Source organism: Fulmarus glacialis, unplaced genomic scaffold (assembly GCF_000690835.1).
Source record: "Fulmarus glacialis isolate BGI_N327 unplaced genomic scaffold, ASM69083v1 scaffold37962, whole genome shotgun sequence".
Taxonomy (NCBI): domain Eukaryota; kingdom Metazoa; phylum Chordata; class Aves; order Procellariiformes; family Procellariidae; genus Fulmarus; species Fulmarus glacialis.
In genome coordinates this window covers 25,641-38,810 of record NW_009196581.1, presented here as the reverse complement: position 1 = coordinate 38,810, position 13,170 = coordinate 25,641, and the positions used below count along the sequence as shown (strand labels likewise).

The 13,170-nt window shown below is 35.4% G+C and overlaps 1 protein-coding gene across 1 annotated transcript in view; it reads right to left on the bottom strand.

Moving 5' to 3' along the window:
- Nucleotides 1-3,738: 3,738 nt before the first annotated feature.
- Nucleotides 3,739-13,170, bottom strand: part of RPS6KA3 (ribosomal protein S6 kinase, 90kDa, polypeptide 3) — a 33,314-nt gene continuing 23,882 nt past the window's right edge. The window contains exons 14-18 of the mRNA XM_009572247.1: nucleotides 9,405-9,566; nucleotides 9,134-9,210; nucleotides 7,918-8,035; nucleotides 5,625-5,765; nucleotides 3,739-4,451 (exon numbers count right to left, since the gene is read on the bottom strand). Coding sequence (XP_009570542.1) covers nucleotides 4,329-4,451; nucleotides 5,625-5,765; nucleotides 7,918-8,035; nucleotides 9,134-9,210; nucleotides 9,405-9,566 — 621 coding nt within the window. The 3' untranslated portion in view covers nucleotides 3,739-4,328. The remainder of the gene's footprint in view (nucleotides 4,452-5,624; nucleotides 5,766-7,917; nucleotides 8,036-9,133; nucleotides 9,211-9,404; nucleotides 9,567-13,170) is intronic.

Sequence of the window (13,170 nt, the reverse complement as noted above, 5' to 3'; positions counted from 1 at the left end):
GAGTCTTTACAGGGTATTGAGATACAATATTCTTGCACTTTGGTCTTGCGGTGTCATATATTGGGTCTATAGCACCTACTGAATACAAGTGTTTTTCCTTTGGCTCCGTATTTGCTTTACTAATAGCGATCTGACTAAATATGCTGTAATATAGTGACATTTTAACTGACACGCTTATTAAGAACTCTTTCTGGTCGGGAATGCACACTCGCTATGCTGCTAATGTACTTCAGTTTTAGTGATGAACAAACAACTTTTATAACCGGGCAGAACAAATGATAAACCAAAAAAGTGCTTTTTTAAGATGTTTGAAAGTTTATTCGTAGTAGAAATTTCAGTTTCTTTTGAAGACTACAAAACCTGCCATTAGACAGGAGTACAAGCAATGATATCTTCCCAGAACTGTTCATAGTTACACCTGGAACAGTTCTAATTACACATTAATAGCATGATTGGAACATTTCCTAGATCAGACTCTGAATAAAACAATCATTTAAAGTATTCAGTACAATTTATTTTTTTTTTTTTTTACTAGCATTTCAGTTCTATGACAGCAGAGCCAAGCACCTAACAGATGCTATTGTAATGGTCTAGAACAAGGTACAATACCACTGATTTCCTGGTACAGTACCTTAGACTCACGTGCCATGCTGAGAAAACTAGTATAAAGTACGATTGTATAGAATTGTAGAAAAATATTTTATCTGTGATTTTGTCATTTTTTAAAAACTTTAAGTAGACTTCCCTCCCCCCACTAGGTTGCAAAATAATTACATCCCTCATAAGTACACCTTCCCTTTGATTAGGTCAAGAGTATCAAGATAAAGCTAATCATTTACATCATTTTCATAAGTGAAAATTCATCTATTAACCATTGCTGCTTACTAAGGACCAGCATACTTTGAATTCTTTCCTTCCAATAATAGAAAAGCACAGCTTTAGTTGGTACACCACATTTACAAAAGCAAAACACACAAATAAAAATCCCAGACATGTAAATCTATTTTCTTATGCCCTTGTCTCTTTAGAAAAAAGTTTTAAATATTCGCTTGAAAAACTCATTACAAGTTTCATTCAATGTTATAGTGATGATGAATAAAGAACTTTGCCCTTACTGGATATAGATGGCATTTAATGAGTATTGCAACTACGCTCTTTCCTCTGTTCTGTCATGCCCTCAAGCACAGTAAATGGTAATTTCACACTAAAAAAAAAAAACCACGGCCTACATACAGAAAATTCACCTGTATCTGCAGTTCTCCTTTTTTATCCTCTATGACTCTCTATCCTAGAGTCACTTGCTATGCTTTGCAGACCAAGAAGCAGTCCAGCAATGAATTTACACAGTGTGTCACATATACTCACATTCTAATAGAAAGGTGCTGGGATTCAAAGAAGCATTATGTGGATTTCTCTAAAGCTTCTAAAAACTGCAGCTAAAAAAACATACAAATAAATGTGAAAGTTGTGAACATGGATCCAAAATGGGAGGTAAGGTGCATAAAACCATTTAAGTCTAGCCTGTAAAATATACCTCCTGCATAGACGGGCCCTTTATACCTTGGTTTAGAAAGTAACTTAAAAATATAGTGGATCTAGACTTCAACACATTCGAGTTAGCATGTGCTAAACTGCCCTGTTTTATTAGCATTTAAAATGTTCATCCTATTCTGCTATATATGTGACATAGTAGCAACATCTATGAAGTCTAGACTAAATTAACAGCTTACTTGAGAATGTAGATACATAAAATGTAGGAGTTAACTTTGCTTCACTATTTGGCTACTGACCAGTGAGCTTGAGGGCCACAAAATATGGCTAAAATAAAAATACTGAAAGTACTTTTTATATTATTTTAACATAGACACTGCCAATAGTGAAGCAGCTTAACACTTCCTCCTTTTGGTCTGTTCTTTGCCGGGTACCTATCTATACACATTAAGAACACACGAGAAATTCCTTCCTGAACTGAAATGCTATTATTTACACACTAACAAGTACTGTCATCCCTTTATTTCAACAGTATCAGTTTTAAATCTTGTTTGTTGATTAGATACGACAGTCTTCAGATTAACACATTTAAGAGCCACTCCAGAAGCTGTGGTTTCCAGATTTTGATGAGCCTGACTTGCGATTGCTCACAGAGCTGAAAATACATTTTCTGCAAGGTGAGGTTTTACTAAATTCCTCGGGAACTGCAGACACTATGAAAGAAAAATTAAAATGGCCTTTTTCTGTCTCTAGTTAAAGATGTTTCTTGAAGGAAGGGTAGATGCATCTGTACAGCTAGAGGGAACTTCAATGCTAGAGCACCAAGAAAGGGAAAAATGCTAATTGCTTAGAAGAGCTGTGTGTTCAAATTTCTGAGATCTATGGTAACTTAAGAATCCTTGTTCATAAAACCAATTCCTTAACAATTATATGATGGATTAAATATTTAACAAATTTTTAAGGGCAATAAAAGTGGGATCCTTTGCAAGTTTAACAAAGGAAGCTTCTCCAAGGAACTCGGAAAAACTTGTGGCAGAAGGAACACTCTCACATTCATTTAGAGCAAATCTGGGGTGATTATTCTCCCTTTCAACAAACCTCTGATGATTTCAGGGAAAGTGGCAAATTAATCACCGTAAAAGAAATTTAATACCACTAAATCAAGAAAAAACCTTCTGACGCAAAATACAAAATTGCACCTTTTAGTTTTTAAATTGTATTGTTCACATGAGCTGTTCACCCAGATCAATATTTACTAAAGCTTGAATTCCCAATAGCCATTTTCGTATCTGGAATGAGTTTATGTAGCATACCATTTTGGTGGAGTGGGACACTCACTGAATTTCAACACATTCCAGTGCTCCTTCTCATGTGGGCAATTTGATCTTTCAAGACTAGCGATCAAGATGTGCCTTTAATTACTTAAGACACCGAGAGGCCAGGAGTATTAAAAGTTTGTATTAGTATTTAAAATGAGTCTTTCACCCTCATTACAAACTTGCTTTCATCTGGGGAAAAGTGAGAACACTCTGAACAGCTTTGGTTTACCTGACTGGGACAATGCTATTTTCATGGTAAATTATAATGATCCTTTTCTAACCCCAGACAGATCTGGATGAATCTCCTCTTGTTTTGCTTTGGCTGTCAATTATCAGAAAATAACTGACAGAACATTAGATACATCAGTTTTGCAACCGCAATAAATGCAGTTTAAACCTACTTTTTGCAGGCTTCTGCTTATTAGCGGACAATATGTTTTGCTTTATCTTCAATGCTGCCTTTCTTCTAATAATGTCAACATTCACTGAACAAATCCTTTGCAGCTAAAACAGAAGTCACAGAATAGAGATAAAATATTAACAATGGATTATAAGAATAAACAATATAGAAAAGTCCTCTATCAGAAAGTATTTAGCAATGATTCCTGAGTCCAGAGATTACATGGGAGAGAATAAAAGGGAGGGGAGGGGGAACAAAATACAGAGTGAGATACAGAGCAAGTTATCTTTTCTCTGGGTTATATTACCTATTGTATATATAGTATGGTGAGAGATCTGCTTTAAATTTTGAGTTTAAATTTTGAGTACTATAAACAGTATCCTGATTTTCATAACGTGACATGCAGCGTCAAAAACATGGAAATGTAGAAAAGACATAAGCAAGGAGAAATACATATTCATAGTATTACATTCAATAGCTGTTTAACAGTCAGGCTTCTTTTAGAGCTGTCCAACAATACTGATTAATCCAGGTGAACTGTTTAATCAGACTTAATTGACAAAATGATTAATAATATCTAAGTAAAACAAGGCATGTATACATTAAAGAAAACAGCACAGAAATGTACTGCTTGTGAACTGTTTACAAAAACATACAAAATGTTGGATGGCACAAAGTGTATAGTGCTAATATAAACAGATTGTTTAAGCTAAGTGCTTAACATAAACTGTCCATCTCTACCTGTAACAAAGAATATCTTAGGGGACAAAAAATATTCCTTATAAAAATAATGCTATGTGGTGCAGAGTGCTTTATTCAGTGTATTTTTGACAGAGGTGGCATTCGTAATTCTTCTAGTTTATTCAATCGTGAACATGATCGTTTTCATTGTGTTTCCACTTGTCACTCCATTTGAAGCTCCAGTAAGATCAGTAACTTGCCATCAACAGTTTAAAGCGAGAATAGATGAAAGCAGTAGCAGCAGCAGGAGCAGCAGCATTATAGGTACCAGCTGGGACAGAGTGTGCTTGCAGGTATCTGTCAGATATGTGCTACCTGTCGCCATGATTTGTGCTATCATCTTATGCCATGGTACCAAGTATCTGGTTGAGGTCACTTCACAGGGCTGTTGAGGTAATTTTTTTTATACCTCTCCTCTGAGCAAGAGTAGAACGGCCGACTGGCTCCAAAACTGGTGACTGATTACGATTCAAAGCAGAGTAAGTTGCTGCCATTGCACCCTGTGGGGCAGAGGGGGAAAAAACCAACAAGAGCACGTTGTGACTGATGTACAGACAAAAGATCACACAGTGCGAAGTGCCAGAGATTCTGAACAAGTTTTAACTTCCAGTCTACTTTCATCTACAAAACAGAAACATACAACTGCATTACTCAAATACCAGCAGTGTTTGGAGTGCGTGTTTTTTAGGGCAATAAATAGTTTTCAGATCAATCTAAAGCAATTTTCCCTTGCTTAAAAAAACAAACCCAGACTGCTAAATCAAGTTCTCTCTCCATGCTTTGTGAAATAGTTGGGGAATGAAACCCCATTGGTAGGCTATCTCTGCTTATCACTTACATAACGATTTCAGTTTTCAACAAAATATTTAAAAATCGCCTACATTATTCAGCATATGAAGATTTATTAAAAAAAAAAAGTTAGAAAGTTGTGAGCCGTGGGATCAGAACTTCCCCCTCTTTCCACTTGTGTTTTTGGATGCTAGAAATTTCTAATCGCTGACTCAGAGAGAGCGTTAATTATATTCTTCAGATCCCTTTTATGTTGCACGACAGAGACTCTTGGATGTAGGATTGAAGGCAGGGTGGAATACAGAGAAGTAGAATTCAATTTTCTTTTATTTATCTCTGCTTGTTCTAAGTGTAAAAGTTTATCAGGGTGAAAACCAGGTTGTGTTTCAGACAGAATGCAGAACAGTACGATACCAGATGAATTAACACTGCCTTTTTGACTTCTTCTTAGCTTATACTGTGATCATGAAGTATACTGTTTTCTTTTAGTCACTGACAATTAACCTCCTCTGAAACTGTAAAGTTAGCTAAACTATTTTTCAGCTCCCCTCTAGTCACTTGACAACATTTTCACTATCAGAAGAATGATTTCTTCTATGCCAGTTTCTTAAGGAAGTTAAGCCCCCCAGTGTAAGTCCAATAAATTTCAAACCTAAGAAAATGAAAGTTTTTTTCAAATGTATTAGATTTATTCTCCATGACTGGGTTCTTATGAAATCCTATTACATATTACAAATACACTTTATGGCTTAGTGCAACTCCCAGTCATAACAACTTTTAAATAGTATTTAGAGGAAACACATGCCACAGTAACTTTTTTTTTTAAATTTCTTTTGTTTACACTAATTTTGGCTAAACAGCAAGCTTAACAAATATCTACTTACCTTCACTAAATGGGGAGCATCCTGCCTGTTCAGCTGGTATTGAGGCAACTGGTCACAGTGAACTATCCAGGGGTGACTAAGAACTTGGGCTGCAGTCAATCTTTGATGTGGGTCAACATGAAGCATTTTTGAAACAAGGTCCTGTCAATAATATACAAAGAGTCAATGCAAATAACAGTAAAACTTCAGCTTTAAAACAGATTATGGTTCAAAACTGGAGATTTTAGTGGTATAAAAATATGTTCATAACGTCAGTTTTAAACAGCTGAAAAACTGCCCAGCAGTTCTAACACTGTATCTTTTAATTATGTGACTTAATGGATGTTTGGTAACACAACAGGAAAGTATCCAATTAAGTGAGGCGAAATACACAAACACAAAAATATGCACTTTGGGCTAGAGTAGAGGCCCCACTATACCAGTATTTTATTTTTAACAATGACAAATAGCAGATACGTAGGAAATGAGTATTGAAAAAGGAACAATTGAGAAAATAGAGATGATCCTTCCCTTTGCATGTTTCCCCAGTGTCTAACAATCTTTCAACAATTGTGCAAGTTTGAAGGTTGAATTTTAGTACTCCTGCTGGCCATAAATGTACCCTTAGTGATTTTTACCTCATCCCCTCTGAACTTATTTTGCTGCTTATACTTTTGTTTTTCCCCCCCTTCCCAAACACTTTTCACAGTTGTTTCACAATTAAGTTGTGAACCACATGAAGATATTTAATTTTGTTTGGTTTTTAACTTCTGCAGAATATATTAATCGAATGATTCCTGATCTCCCTAATAAAATCATCATATGAGAAAAAAGGAATTAGTCTCTCCTTCTTTGTATCATCAGTGAAATGATCTCTTTTGTCTGTCATATCAGCCAACTCTGCTGAGATGAAATACTGTATTTTGTTTAGTCTCTTTACGTGGAAGTGGCTCTCGACATCTGATCAGATTTTCACCTTCGTTTTGGTACATCCTTTTCTACCACTTTTTCAACTTCTATTTTATCTTTTTCCAATTATGGTAGTGAGAACTGCATACAACACATGATGCTGAAAACAAATTTATACAGCAGCATAGTATTTTATAGATGACTTTAGATGTCTGTCAGTAAGGGTAAAGCATAAATAACACTTCTACGTTAAGCAATTACCTGTGGAGAAACACATTTAGTTGACTACAACTGGATTTAAGATAATTTAAGTTACATTAGCAATACTGGACATTTTCATATAAAACATTCTTTGTTTTGTAATTCAAATTAAGAATTTGAACATAAAGATATTATTAAAAAGGAATCTAAGATTTTTTTCATAGCTGATAGTTTTTGGTTCATTCTAGACTCCCAAGTACAACTGAACAGAATGGGACTGAAGGAAGAAAAAGTTGATGCCACCAGATTAGTGTAAACATGCTATTCTAACAGGTTGATTTGTCAATCAAATGAATGACATGGTTTGTGGGAAAATGGTTGAGTTTTGAGAACAGTACATTAGAAAGCACATCACAAATCAATTACCAAGAAAGAGCACAACGTATGTAAACAATTTTTTTGGAAAACTTCAGCATTTTACCGTAGCTACACAGAAAGATAATGCACACTTAAGTTTAGAGTCTATTTGCTGCAAAAATTGTACTACTTTAAAAAAAAAAAAAAAATTAAGTTGTCTAAAATTTTTACTTTGTACAAATGCAGTAAAAAGAAAGTATAATACTTCAGTGGTTTTTGTTTTGGTTTTTAAGTAGATTCTTAAAGTACTTAAAAAAATAAACTGCTCAAATCCTAATCAAAGAGTATGAGATAAACTGTCTTGGGTAACTCTGAAGAACTGACCCAAACAGAAAAATGTGAAAAACGATTAATTTTTCTAGCCTGAATCAGTGGAGTATACGGTAATTATCATAATATTTTCATTATCCTGATTTAGACTATCTGTATGATTTTTGAATGTCATGCTTCCACATGAAGTTTTATTAGAGCATTTCTCATCATGGATGATTGCGCAAGTGTGTGAATACTGATAAAATACACTGTATTTTTAAGGACACTTGTTAACGACTATAGTATAAGGCACACCTGTTTTTCTTCCTACACGCAAGTAACTATTGAAACATGAAAGGATCATAAATAGGGAACAAACTTCTAGACACATAAAGCATCAGATCAGTATTTTAAAATAACAATAATAATGGATGGAACTTACCCAATCATATATGATGTAACATACACATTATAAGCAACATGTTACATTGCAATCCATTTCTCATCCCCCAAAGGACAAAGCAAATATACTTGCCTTAGCGGTATCTGACACGGTATTCCAATAACCACCGCTGAGAGAGAACTTTCCACTACCTATTCGGGCCAAAATCTCTTCTGGGGTATCATCAGGACCATTTGCAAAAGGAGTGTAGCTATTTAACCAAACAATTTCAATGTTAATAACTTCCATAACTTGGACCTCAATAGTTATTATAAATCTGATCATAATATTCAGCGCGTTCAACATAATTATAGGCATCAGATCGTCAAATAGCTGTAAAAAGAAATTATTCTTAACACGTGAAAATGCACAGCACTGACTACAGGTCTGTTCTTACTGTATGTATTCCCTCTATATCAGGTCCGAAACCCACATTTTTCCTATAGCAGTCTAAGTACTGGTGGTTCCTGAATTACAGGAAGTATTTCTTAATCTTTCATATTTTAGTGAAGTAATAAAACAAGCTGTTATAAAATTAAATGTGAAGACTTTATGATGAGTCTGAAAAAGAATAAATGCTGTTTTGATACTAGAGGAAGGTGCAGCAATTTTCCTTGCTTCACTATAAGCATTCTTGCTGCTACCAGAATATCCACAACCAAAAGAGAGATATATTTAAAAACAAATGTTTGTCACTTATTTCTTTTAAGATGCCAAAATGTCTCTCATGATGTTAACTCTTAACCAAAGTGGCAATCTGAATAATCCAGAATAAACATATAATCTATTTGGCAGGTGCAATAGCAACTATCTTTTGAACTTGTGGAACTATAGTTGAACGTATTATTCATCATCTTTTATACAATTCATTTCTGTTGCATACATAATGCACTTCCATTGCATTTATTACATCCTAACTGCATCACTTCAAACTATCCAGTGGCTGAATTCTGCACACAATCATGCTTCAATGCATTGCAATTATATTTGCAACATATATTTCCTTCAACATATATGCTGCTTAATCAGCTAATTTTCACATGAAACAATCAATTCTTACTCCTAAATCACCATAAAGCAGAAATTAAACACCTAAAATAGATGAGACATGAGAAACCAAGAATTTTTTACATCAGTCCCTGCAATCTTGGATTCTACTAAAAGCAAAGCATATTCTATCCCCACTGAAGCCAAAGTTGAGATGAGTGACTCGATAGAAACCATCTTCAACAGTGGGCCTACATTTATTATTCTTTTTGTTTATATTACTTTGCTACTCTACAGCAAAGCAAACTAAAGTTACCCTTACCCAGTAAGCATGGTATAAAGTAGAACACCAAGGCTCCATATGTCACATGCAGCATCATAACCTTGCCTCTTTAAAACCTGAGGGAGACAAATATTTTTTCTGAAAAAAATGCTTAGAAATGCCTTGATTATGCCATAAAAATAATGAGATTTTGAATTTTTGGTGTTTACAAAGAGATTTCACTTGTTACACAAGAATGAAACGAATATTTAACTATCAAAAAACATCCCATCAAAATAAATCAAGGCATATAAGCTATCCTGGTATTTACCTCTGGTGCAACAAAATTTGCTGTGTAACATGGAGTCATCAGAAGACCATTTTCTGCTCGTAGTTGTTTCGCAAAGCCAAAATCACAAATTCGAATTGATTCTGGATTACCAGATTCATCAACATAAAGAATATTGCTAGGCTTCAGGTCTCTATGAACAACCTAAAAAAAAAAAAAACAAACCACTAAATACAATAAGCTAAACATAGGAAAGGCTTTATATTATAATTATCAATTCTGGTACTTAATTTCAAATCTCCCATCAGCAATCAGTTTCCAAATTTCCAACTTCAGCTGCAGTATTCTGATGCTCGGTGGTGTTTACAGTACTACAGTTCTAACTTGGAAACTAACTATAAAGCCTCCCCCAGACATCCCACTCCCCCCAAATTTATTTGTACAGACAGTTCCAGATGTCTTGTTCTAATGGGTGAATATATGTATTTTCTATTTTAAGGTGCATACCTACAAGGCTCTTTAAATCAGAATCTTTGGCTAATAATAACTTTTGGAGTCACAGATGTATGTAGCTGCTGATGCACCACTGTGCCACGTAACCACACACTAGTTACTGCTGGAGTAACCCTCTATATTCCATTCTCTTCATTCAGATAACCTGAGTTAATCTCAGTGCAAACATTTAAGGCCTGATTAAGGAAGAATTTTAATACAGTTCTGCCAAAAATTAACGAAATATCAAAGAGGTATTCTCCTAATGGACTGGCATGTCAAAAAAAGCCTGTACTGGTTCCCAAGTGGCTGTTTCGTAACGGCCCGAGATGTAAAATGCTTGACAAAAACTGTAGAAGCTGCCAAAGTTCTGCCAGAATGAATCTGATCTTATTTGAAGGTATGTTATAACAAGCCTTAATAAAATCTGAAATGAGCAAGCACAGTCTTTGAAATCAGATGACCTGTTATATTTTCCTCCAGAAGACAAATTAGCCTAACGTCTCTAGAGGCTTTGCTGTAAAGAAAAGGGTATGTACTGCTGTAAGACAGTAGAGTGGATCTAAATGTCCTCTTTTAAATATTTAAATAGACCTGCTATGAAGGCCTTTATCTTTCTGATTGTCCTATGTATTTGATTAATATTAAACACAGCTTTTCATGGTTAAATTTGAATGGAAGACTCATTTCCTCTTGAAAAAGATTGTGGTGAAACATTTCAAGAAGGTAATCATATTAGAATGAGAAGACACCCCAAAACTCCTGCAAGTAAGTGGTGTGCAGAGTCAGAAGCTCTATGCATTCTTCCAGAAAGCTAGCAGTGTTTCAGGAAAGTACGTAATATAAGACCAAGAAGTAAAAGACTGCAGAGGGGTCTGCAGATCATAAAGCCATTTAACACAGTAAGTGTATTTAGTAGAGGCTTTTTCAGCATGCAAATACTTTGCAATTCTCAGATTTAACAAAACAAATACTTAAAATTATGGAAATAAGCACCTTGTACGCTGAAGTATACAAAATGATATTAAAGACTTTGACTTGGCACAGCAGATGTTAAGGGGAACATCCTGGCTCAAGATGTCAGTGTATGAGAGAACCGGCTCCTGATAGCCCTCATTTTTTGGTGTTTAGACAGATTAGAATCCTTTTTTTTTTCAGTAATGAATGAAACATCCTTTACTGCTCCAAGAGGCAGAAGAAAAAAACCCCACAGTTTTATTATAGTTGGTGGTTTGTTTTTTTTTTTTTTTTAATAGATCCTAAAAGGGGTAGAAAGGAAGAGGTGGGCAACGGAAGCAGCACAGAGCTGGGGATTTGGCAGGCTGTTTCTAGAACCAGTCTGCTTGAGTTGTACTTTTTTTGGAAGAAGGGGAAGCAATTCTCAAGTGGGAGGAAGAGTAAGTAACAGTCTAGTTCAAATCCAAACTCTAATTCCTAAGCAATCAAAATGTTTCTGTCAAAGAATAAATAAAATACCTTCCTGTGTTAAGCTGTTTTCCCAAAGGTGGATTTTAAAAAGATGTAAGATTGTTTAGATTATATTGATATTTTGCACAGAAATAACATTTTATTTTAGAGCAACAGAAGAGAGCAAAAAAATATGCAGGACATTTCAGTTCTTTATTTCTTAGCATCATGTTTTTGATTAGCATTCTCAATCGTCTACCACCATGCAGAAGCATTCTGCTCCAAGATGACATGATACTTCCTTTACCCTTTTTATAATGTCTATTGTGCCAACCCTTAATTGTTGTATGCTGGCCCTAATACTTTTAGAATAGTTTGGCTGAGAGTTGGAAGTATTGCTTACCCTGAAGAGGAGGATTTCATTCCTTGCTTAGCTAATTTTTCAGTTCAAAAGTATCCTATGAATGTCTATGAGGAAACTCCTTCTGGGAAGGGTTGTGGAGACTGCACACAGATTCAGAATCTGTCAAGCCAGATATTACCTAACACCATATTCAAATTAGCTCCTCTGGTATCCAAAAGAGCTACAAGAGGAAAATCCACTGAAGTCAGGGAGGACTCTTCCAGACAAAAATTAGACTACTTAAGTACTCATTGTTTACACATATGGCCATCTTTCATGCAGAAGTGTACATAAGATAAGACGACCTGAAAATTTCCAAAAGTAAAAGTTCCAAAGAGCATGTGATCTAATGCAAGTTAAAATGCCAATATTTACAAAGATCTACAGTAAAGAAACAAACAAAAGCCCCTAAAATCCCTTACTTGACACAAGGACACTGGGCCTTTTTTGGCTGTGGTAAGAAGGAACCAAGTTATGATCTGTGTTATTCTATTATTTATATTTCCATACAGAAGGTATCAAGGTTTATTCATAATTCCCATGGATGCTGCTGGCCAAGGATTCTAGTCCTGTGCACACAGGCTCAAATAAAAACTCACACAGGAGCAAGTGATTGAAGAAAGCCTTGAATCACAGAATAAGATACACCAGATAACTTTGATCATAAGTTTTCTGAAACAATAGCTTCCAGAAATGACAGCGTGTGCTGAATTGTTATTTGTTTCTTAAAATAATTTGAGTACTATCCATTCCGAAGCATCTTTTATTGGATAATAACATTGGGTTTTAACAACTTGTCTTTTTCCTTGCACCCTTGCTTTCTGCTTTTTCTTTATCCTCCTTTTCTTGTTCACTTAAAAATGCAACACGACTTGTCATTCTTGCCATGCAATTGTCACACTTACCTTCTCTATCTTTGAGCTACTTCCTCTGTCTCCAAATTAATTTCCTGAAGCACTAATTTTCTTTCTCGTAACAGTCCACTACAACTTCCTGACCCTATGGTGCAGGAGTTACAAAGGCATAAACCATGTTCTTCAGAACCAAGAAGTGGAAGAAATTACAAGAGTAACTGATGGAAAATACTCGATTTTCAGGGTCTATCACAGGATGGGGTTGGAATTACATTAGGTCCCATGGCTAAGCAACAGCACTGGTCCTAGCACTTCTTCCTGGCTTACTTCCTCTCATATCCTCTCTATTAGTCATTACCTGCATATGCCACAGAACTGCTGACAGACTGCATGAAGGACAAGACAAACAGTTGCATTATCTCTGTTATCTCGACATCTACACAGCTCTATCACAGGATGGGGTTGGAATTACATTAGGTCCCATGGCTAAGCAACAGCACTGGTCCTAGCACTTCTTCCTGGCTTACTTCCTCTCATATCCTCTCTATTAGTCATTACCTGCATATGCCACAGAACTGCTGACAGACTGCATGAAGGACAAGACAAACAGTTGCATTATCTCTGTTATCTCGACATCTACACAGCTGCTGAG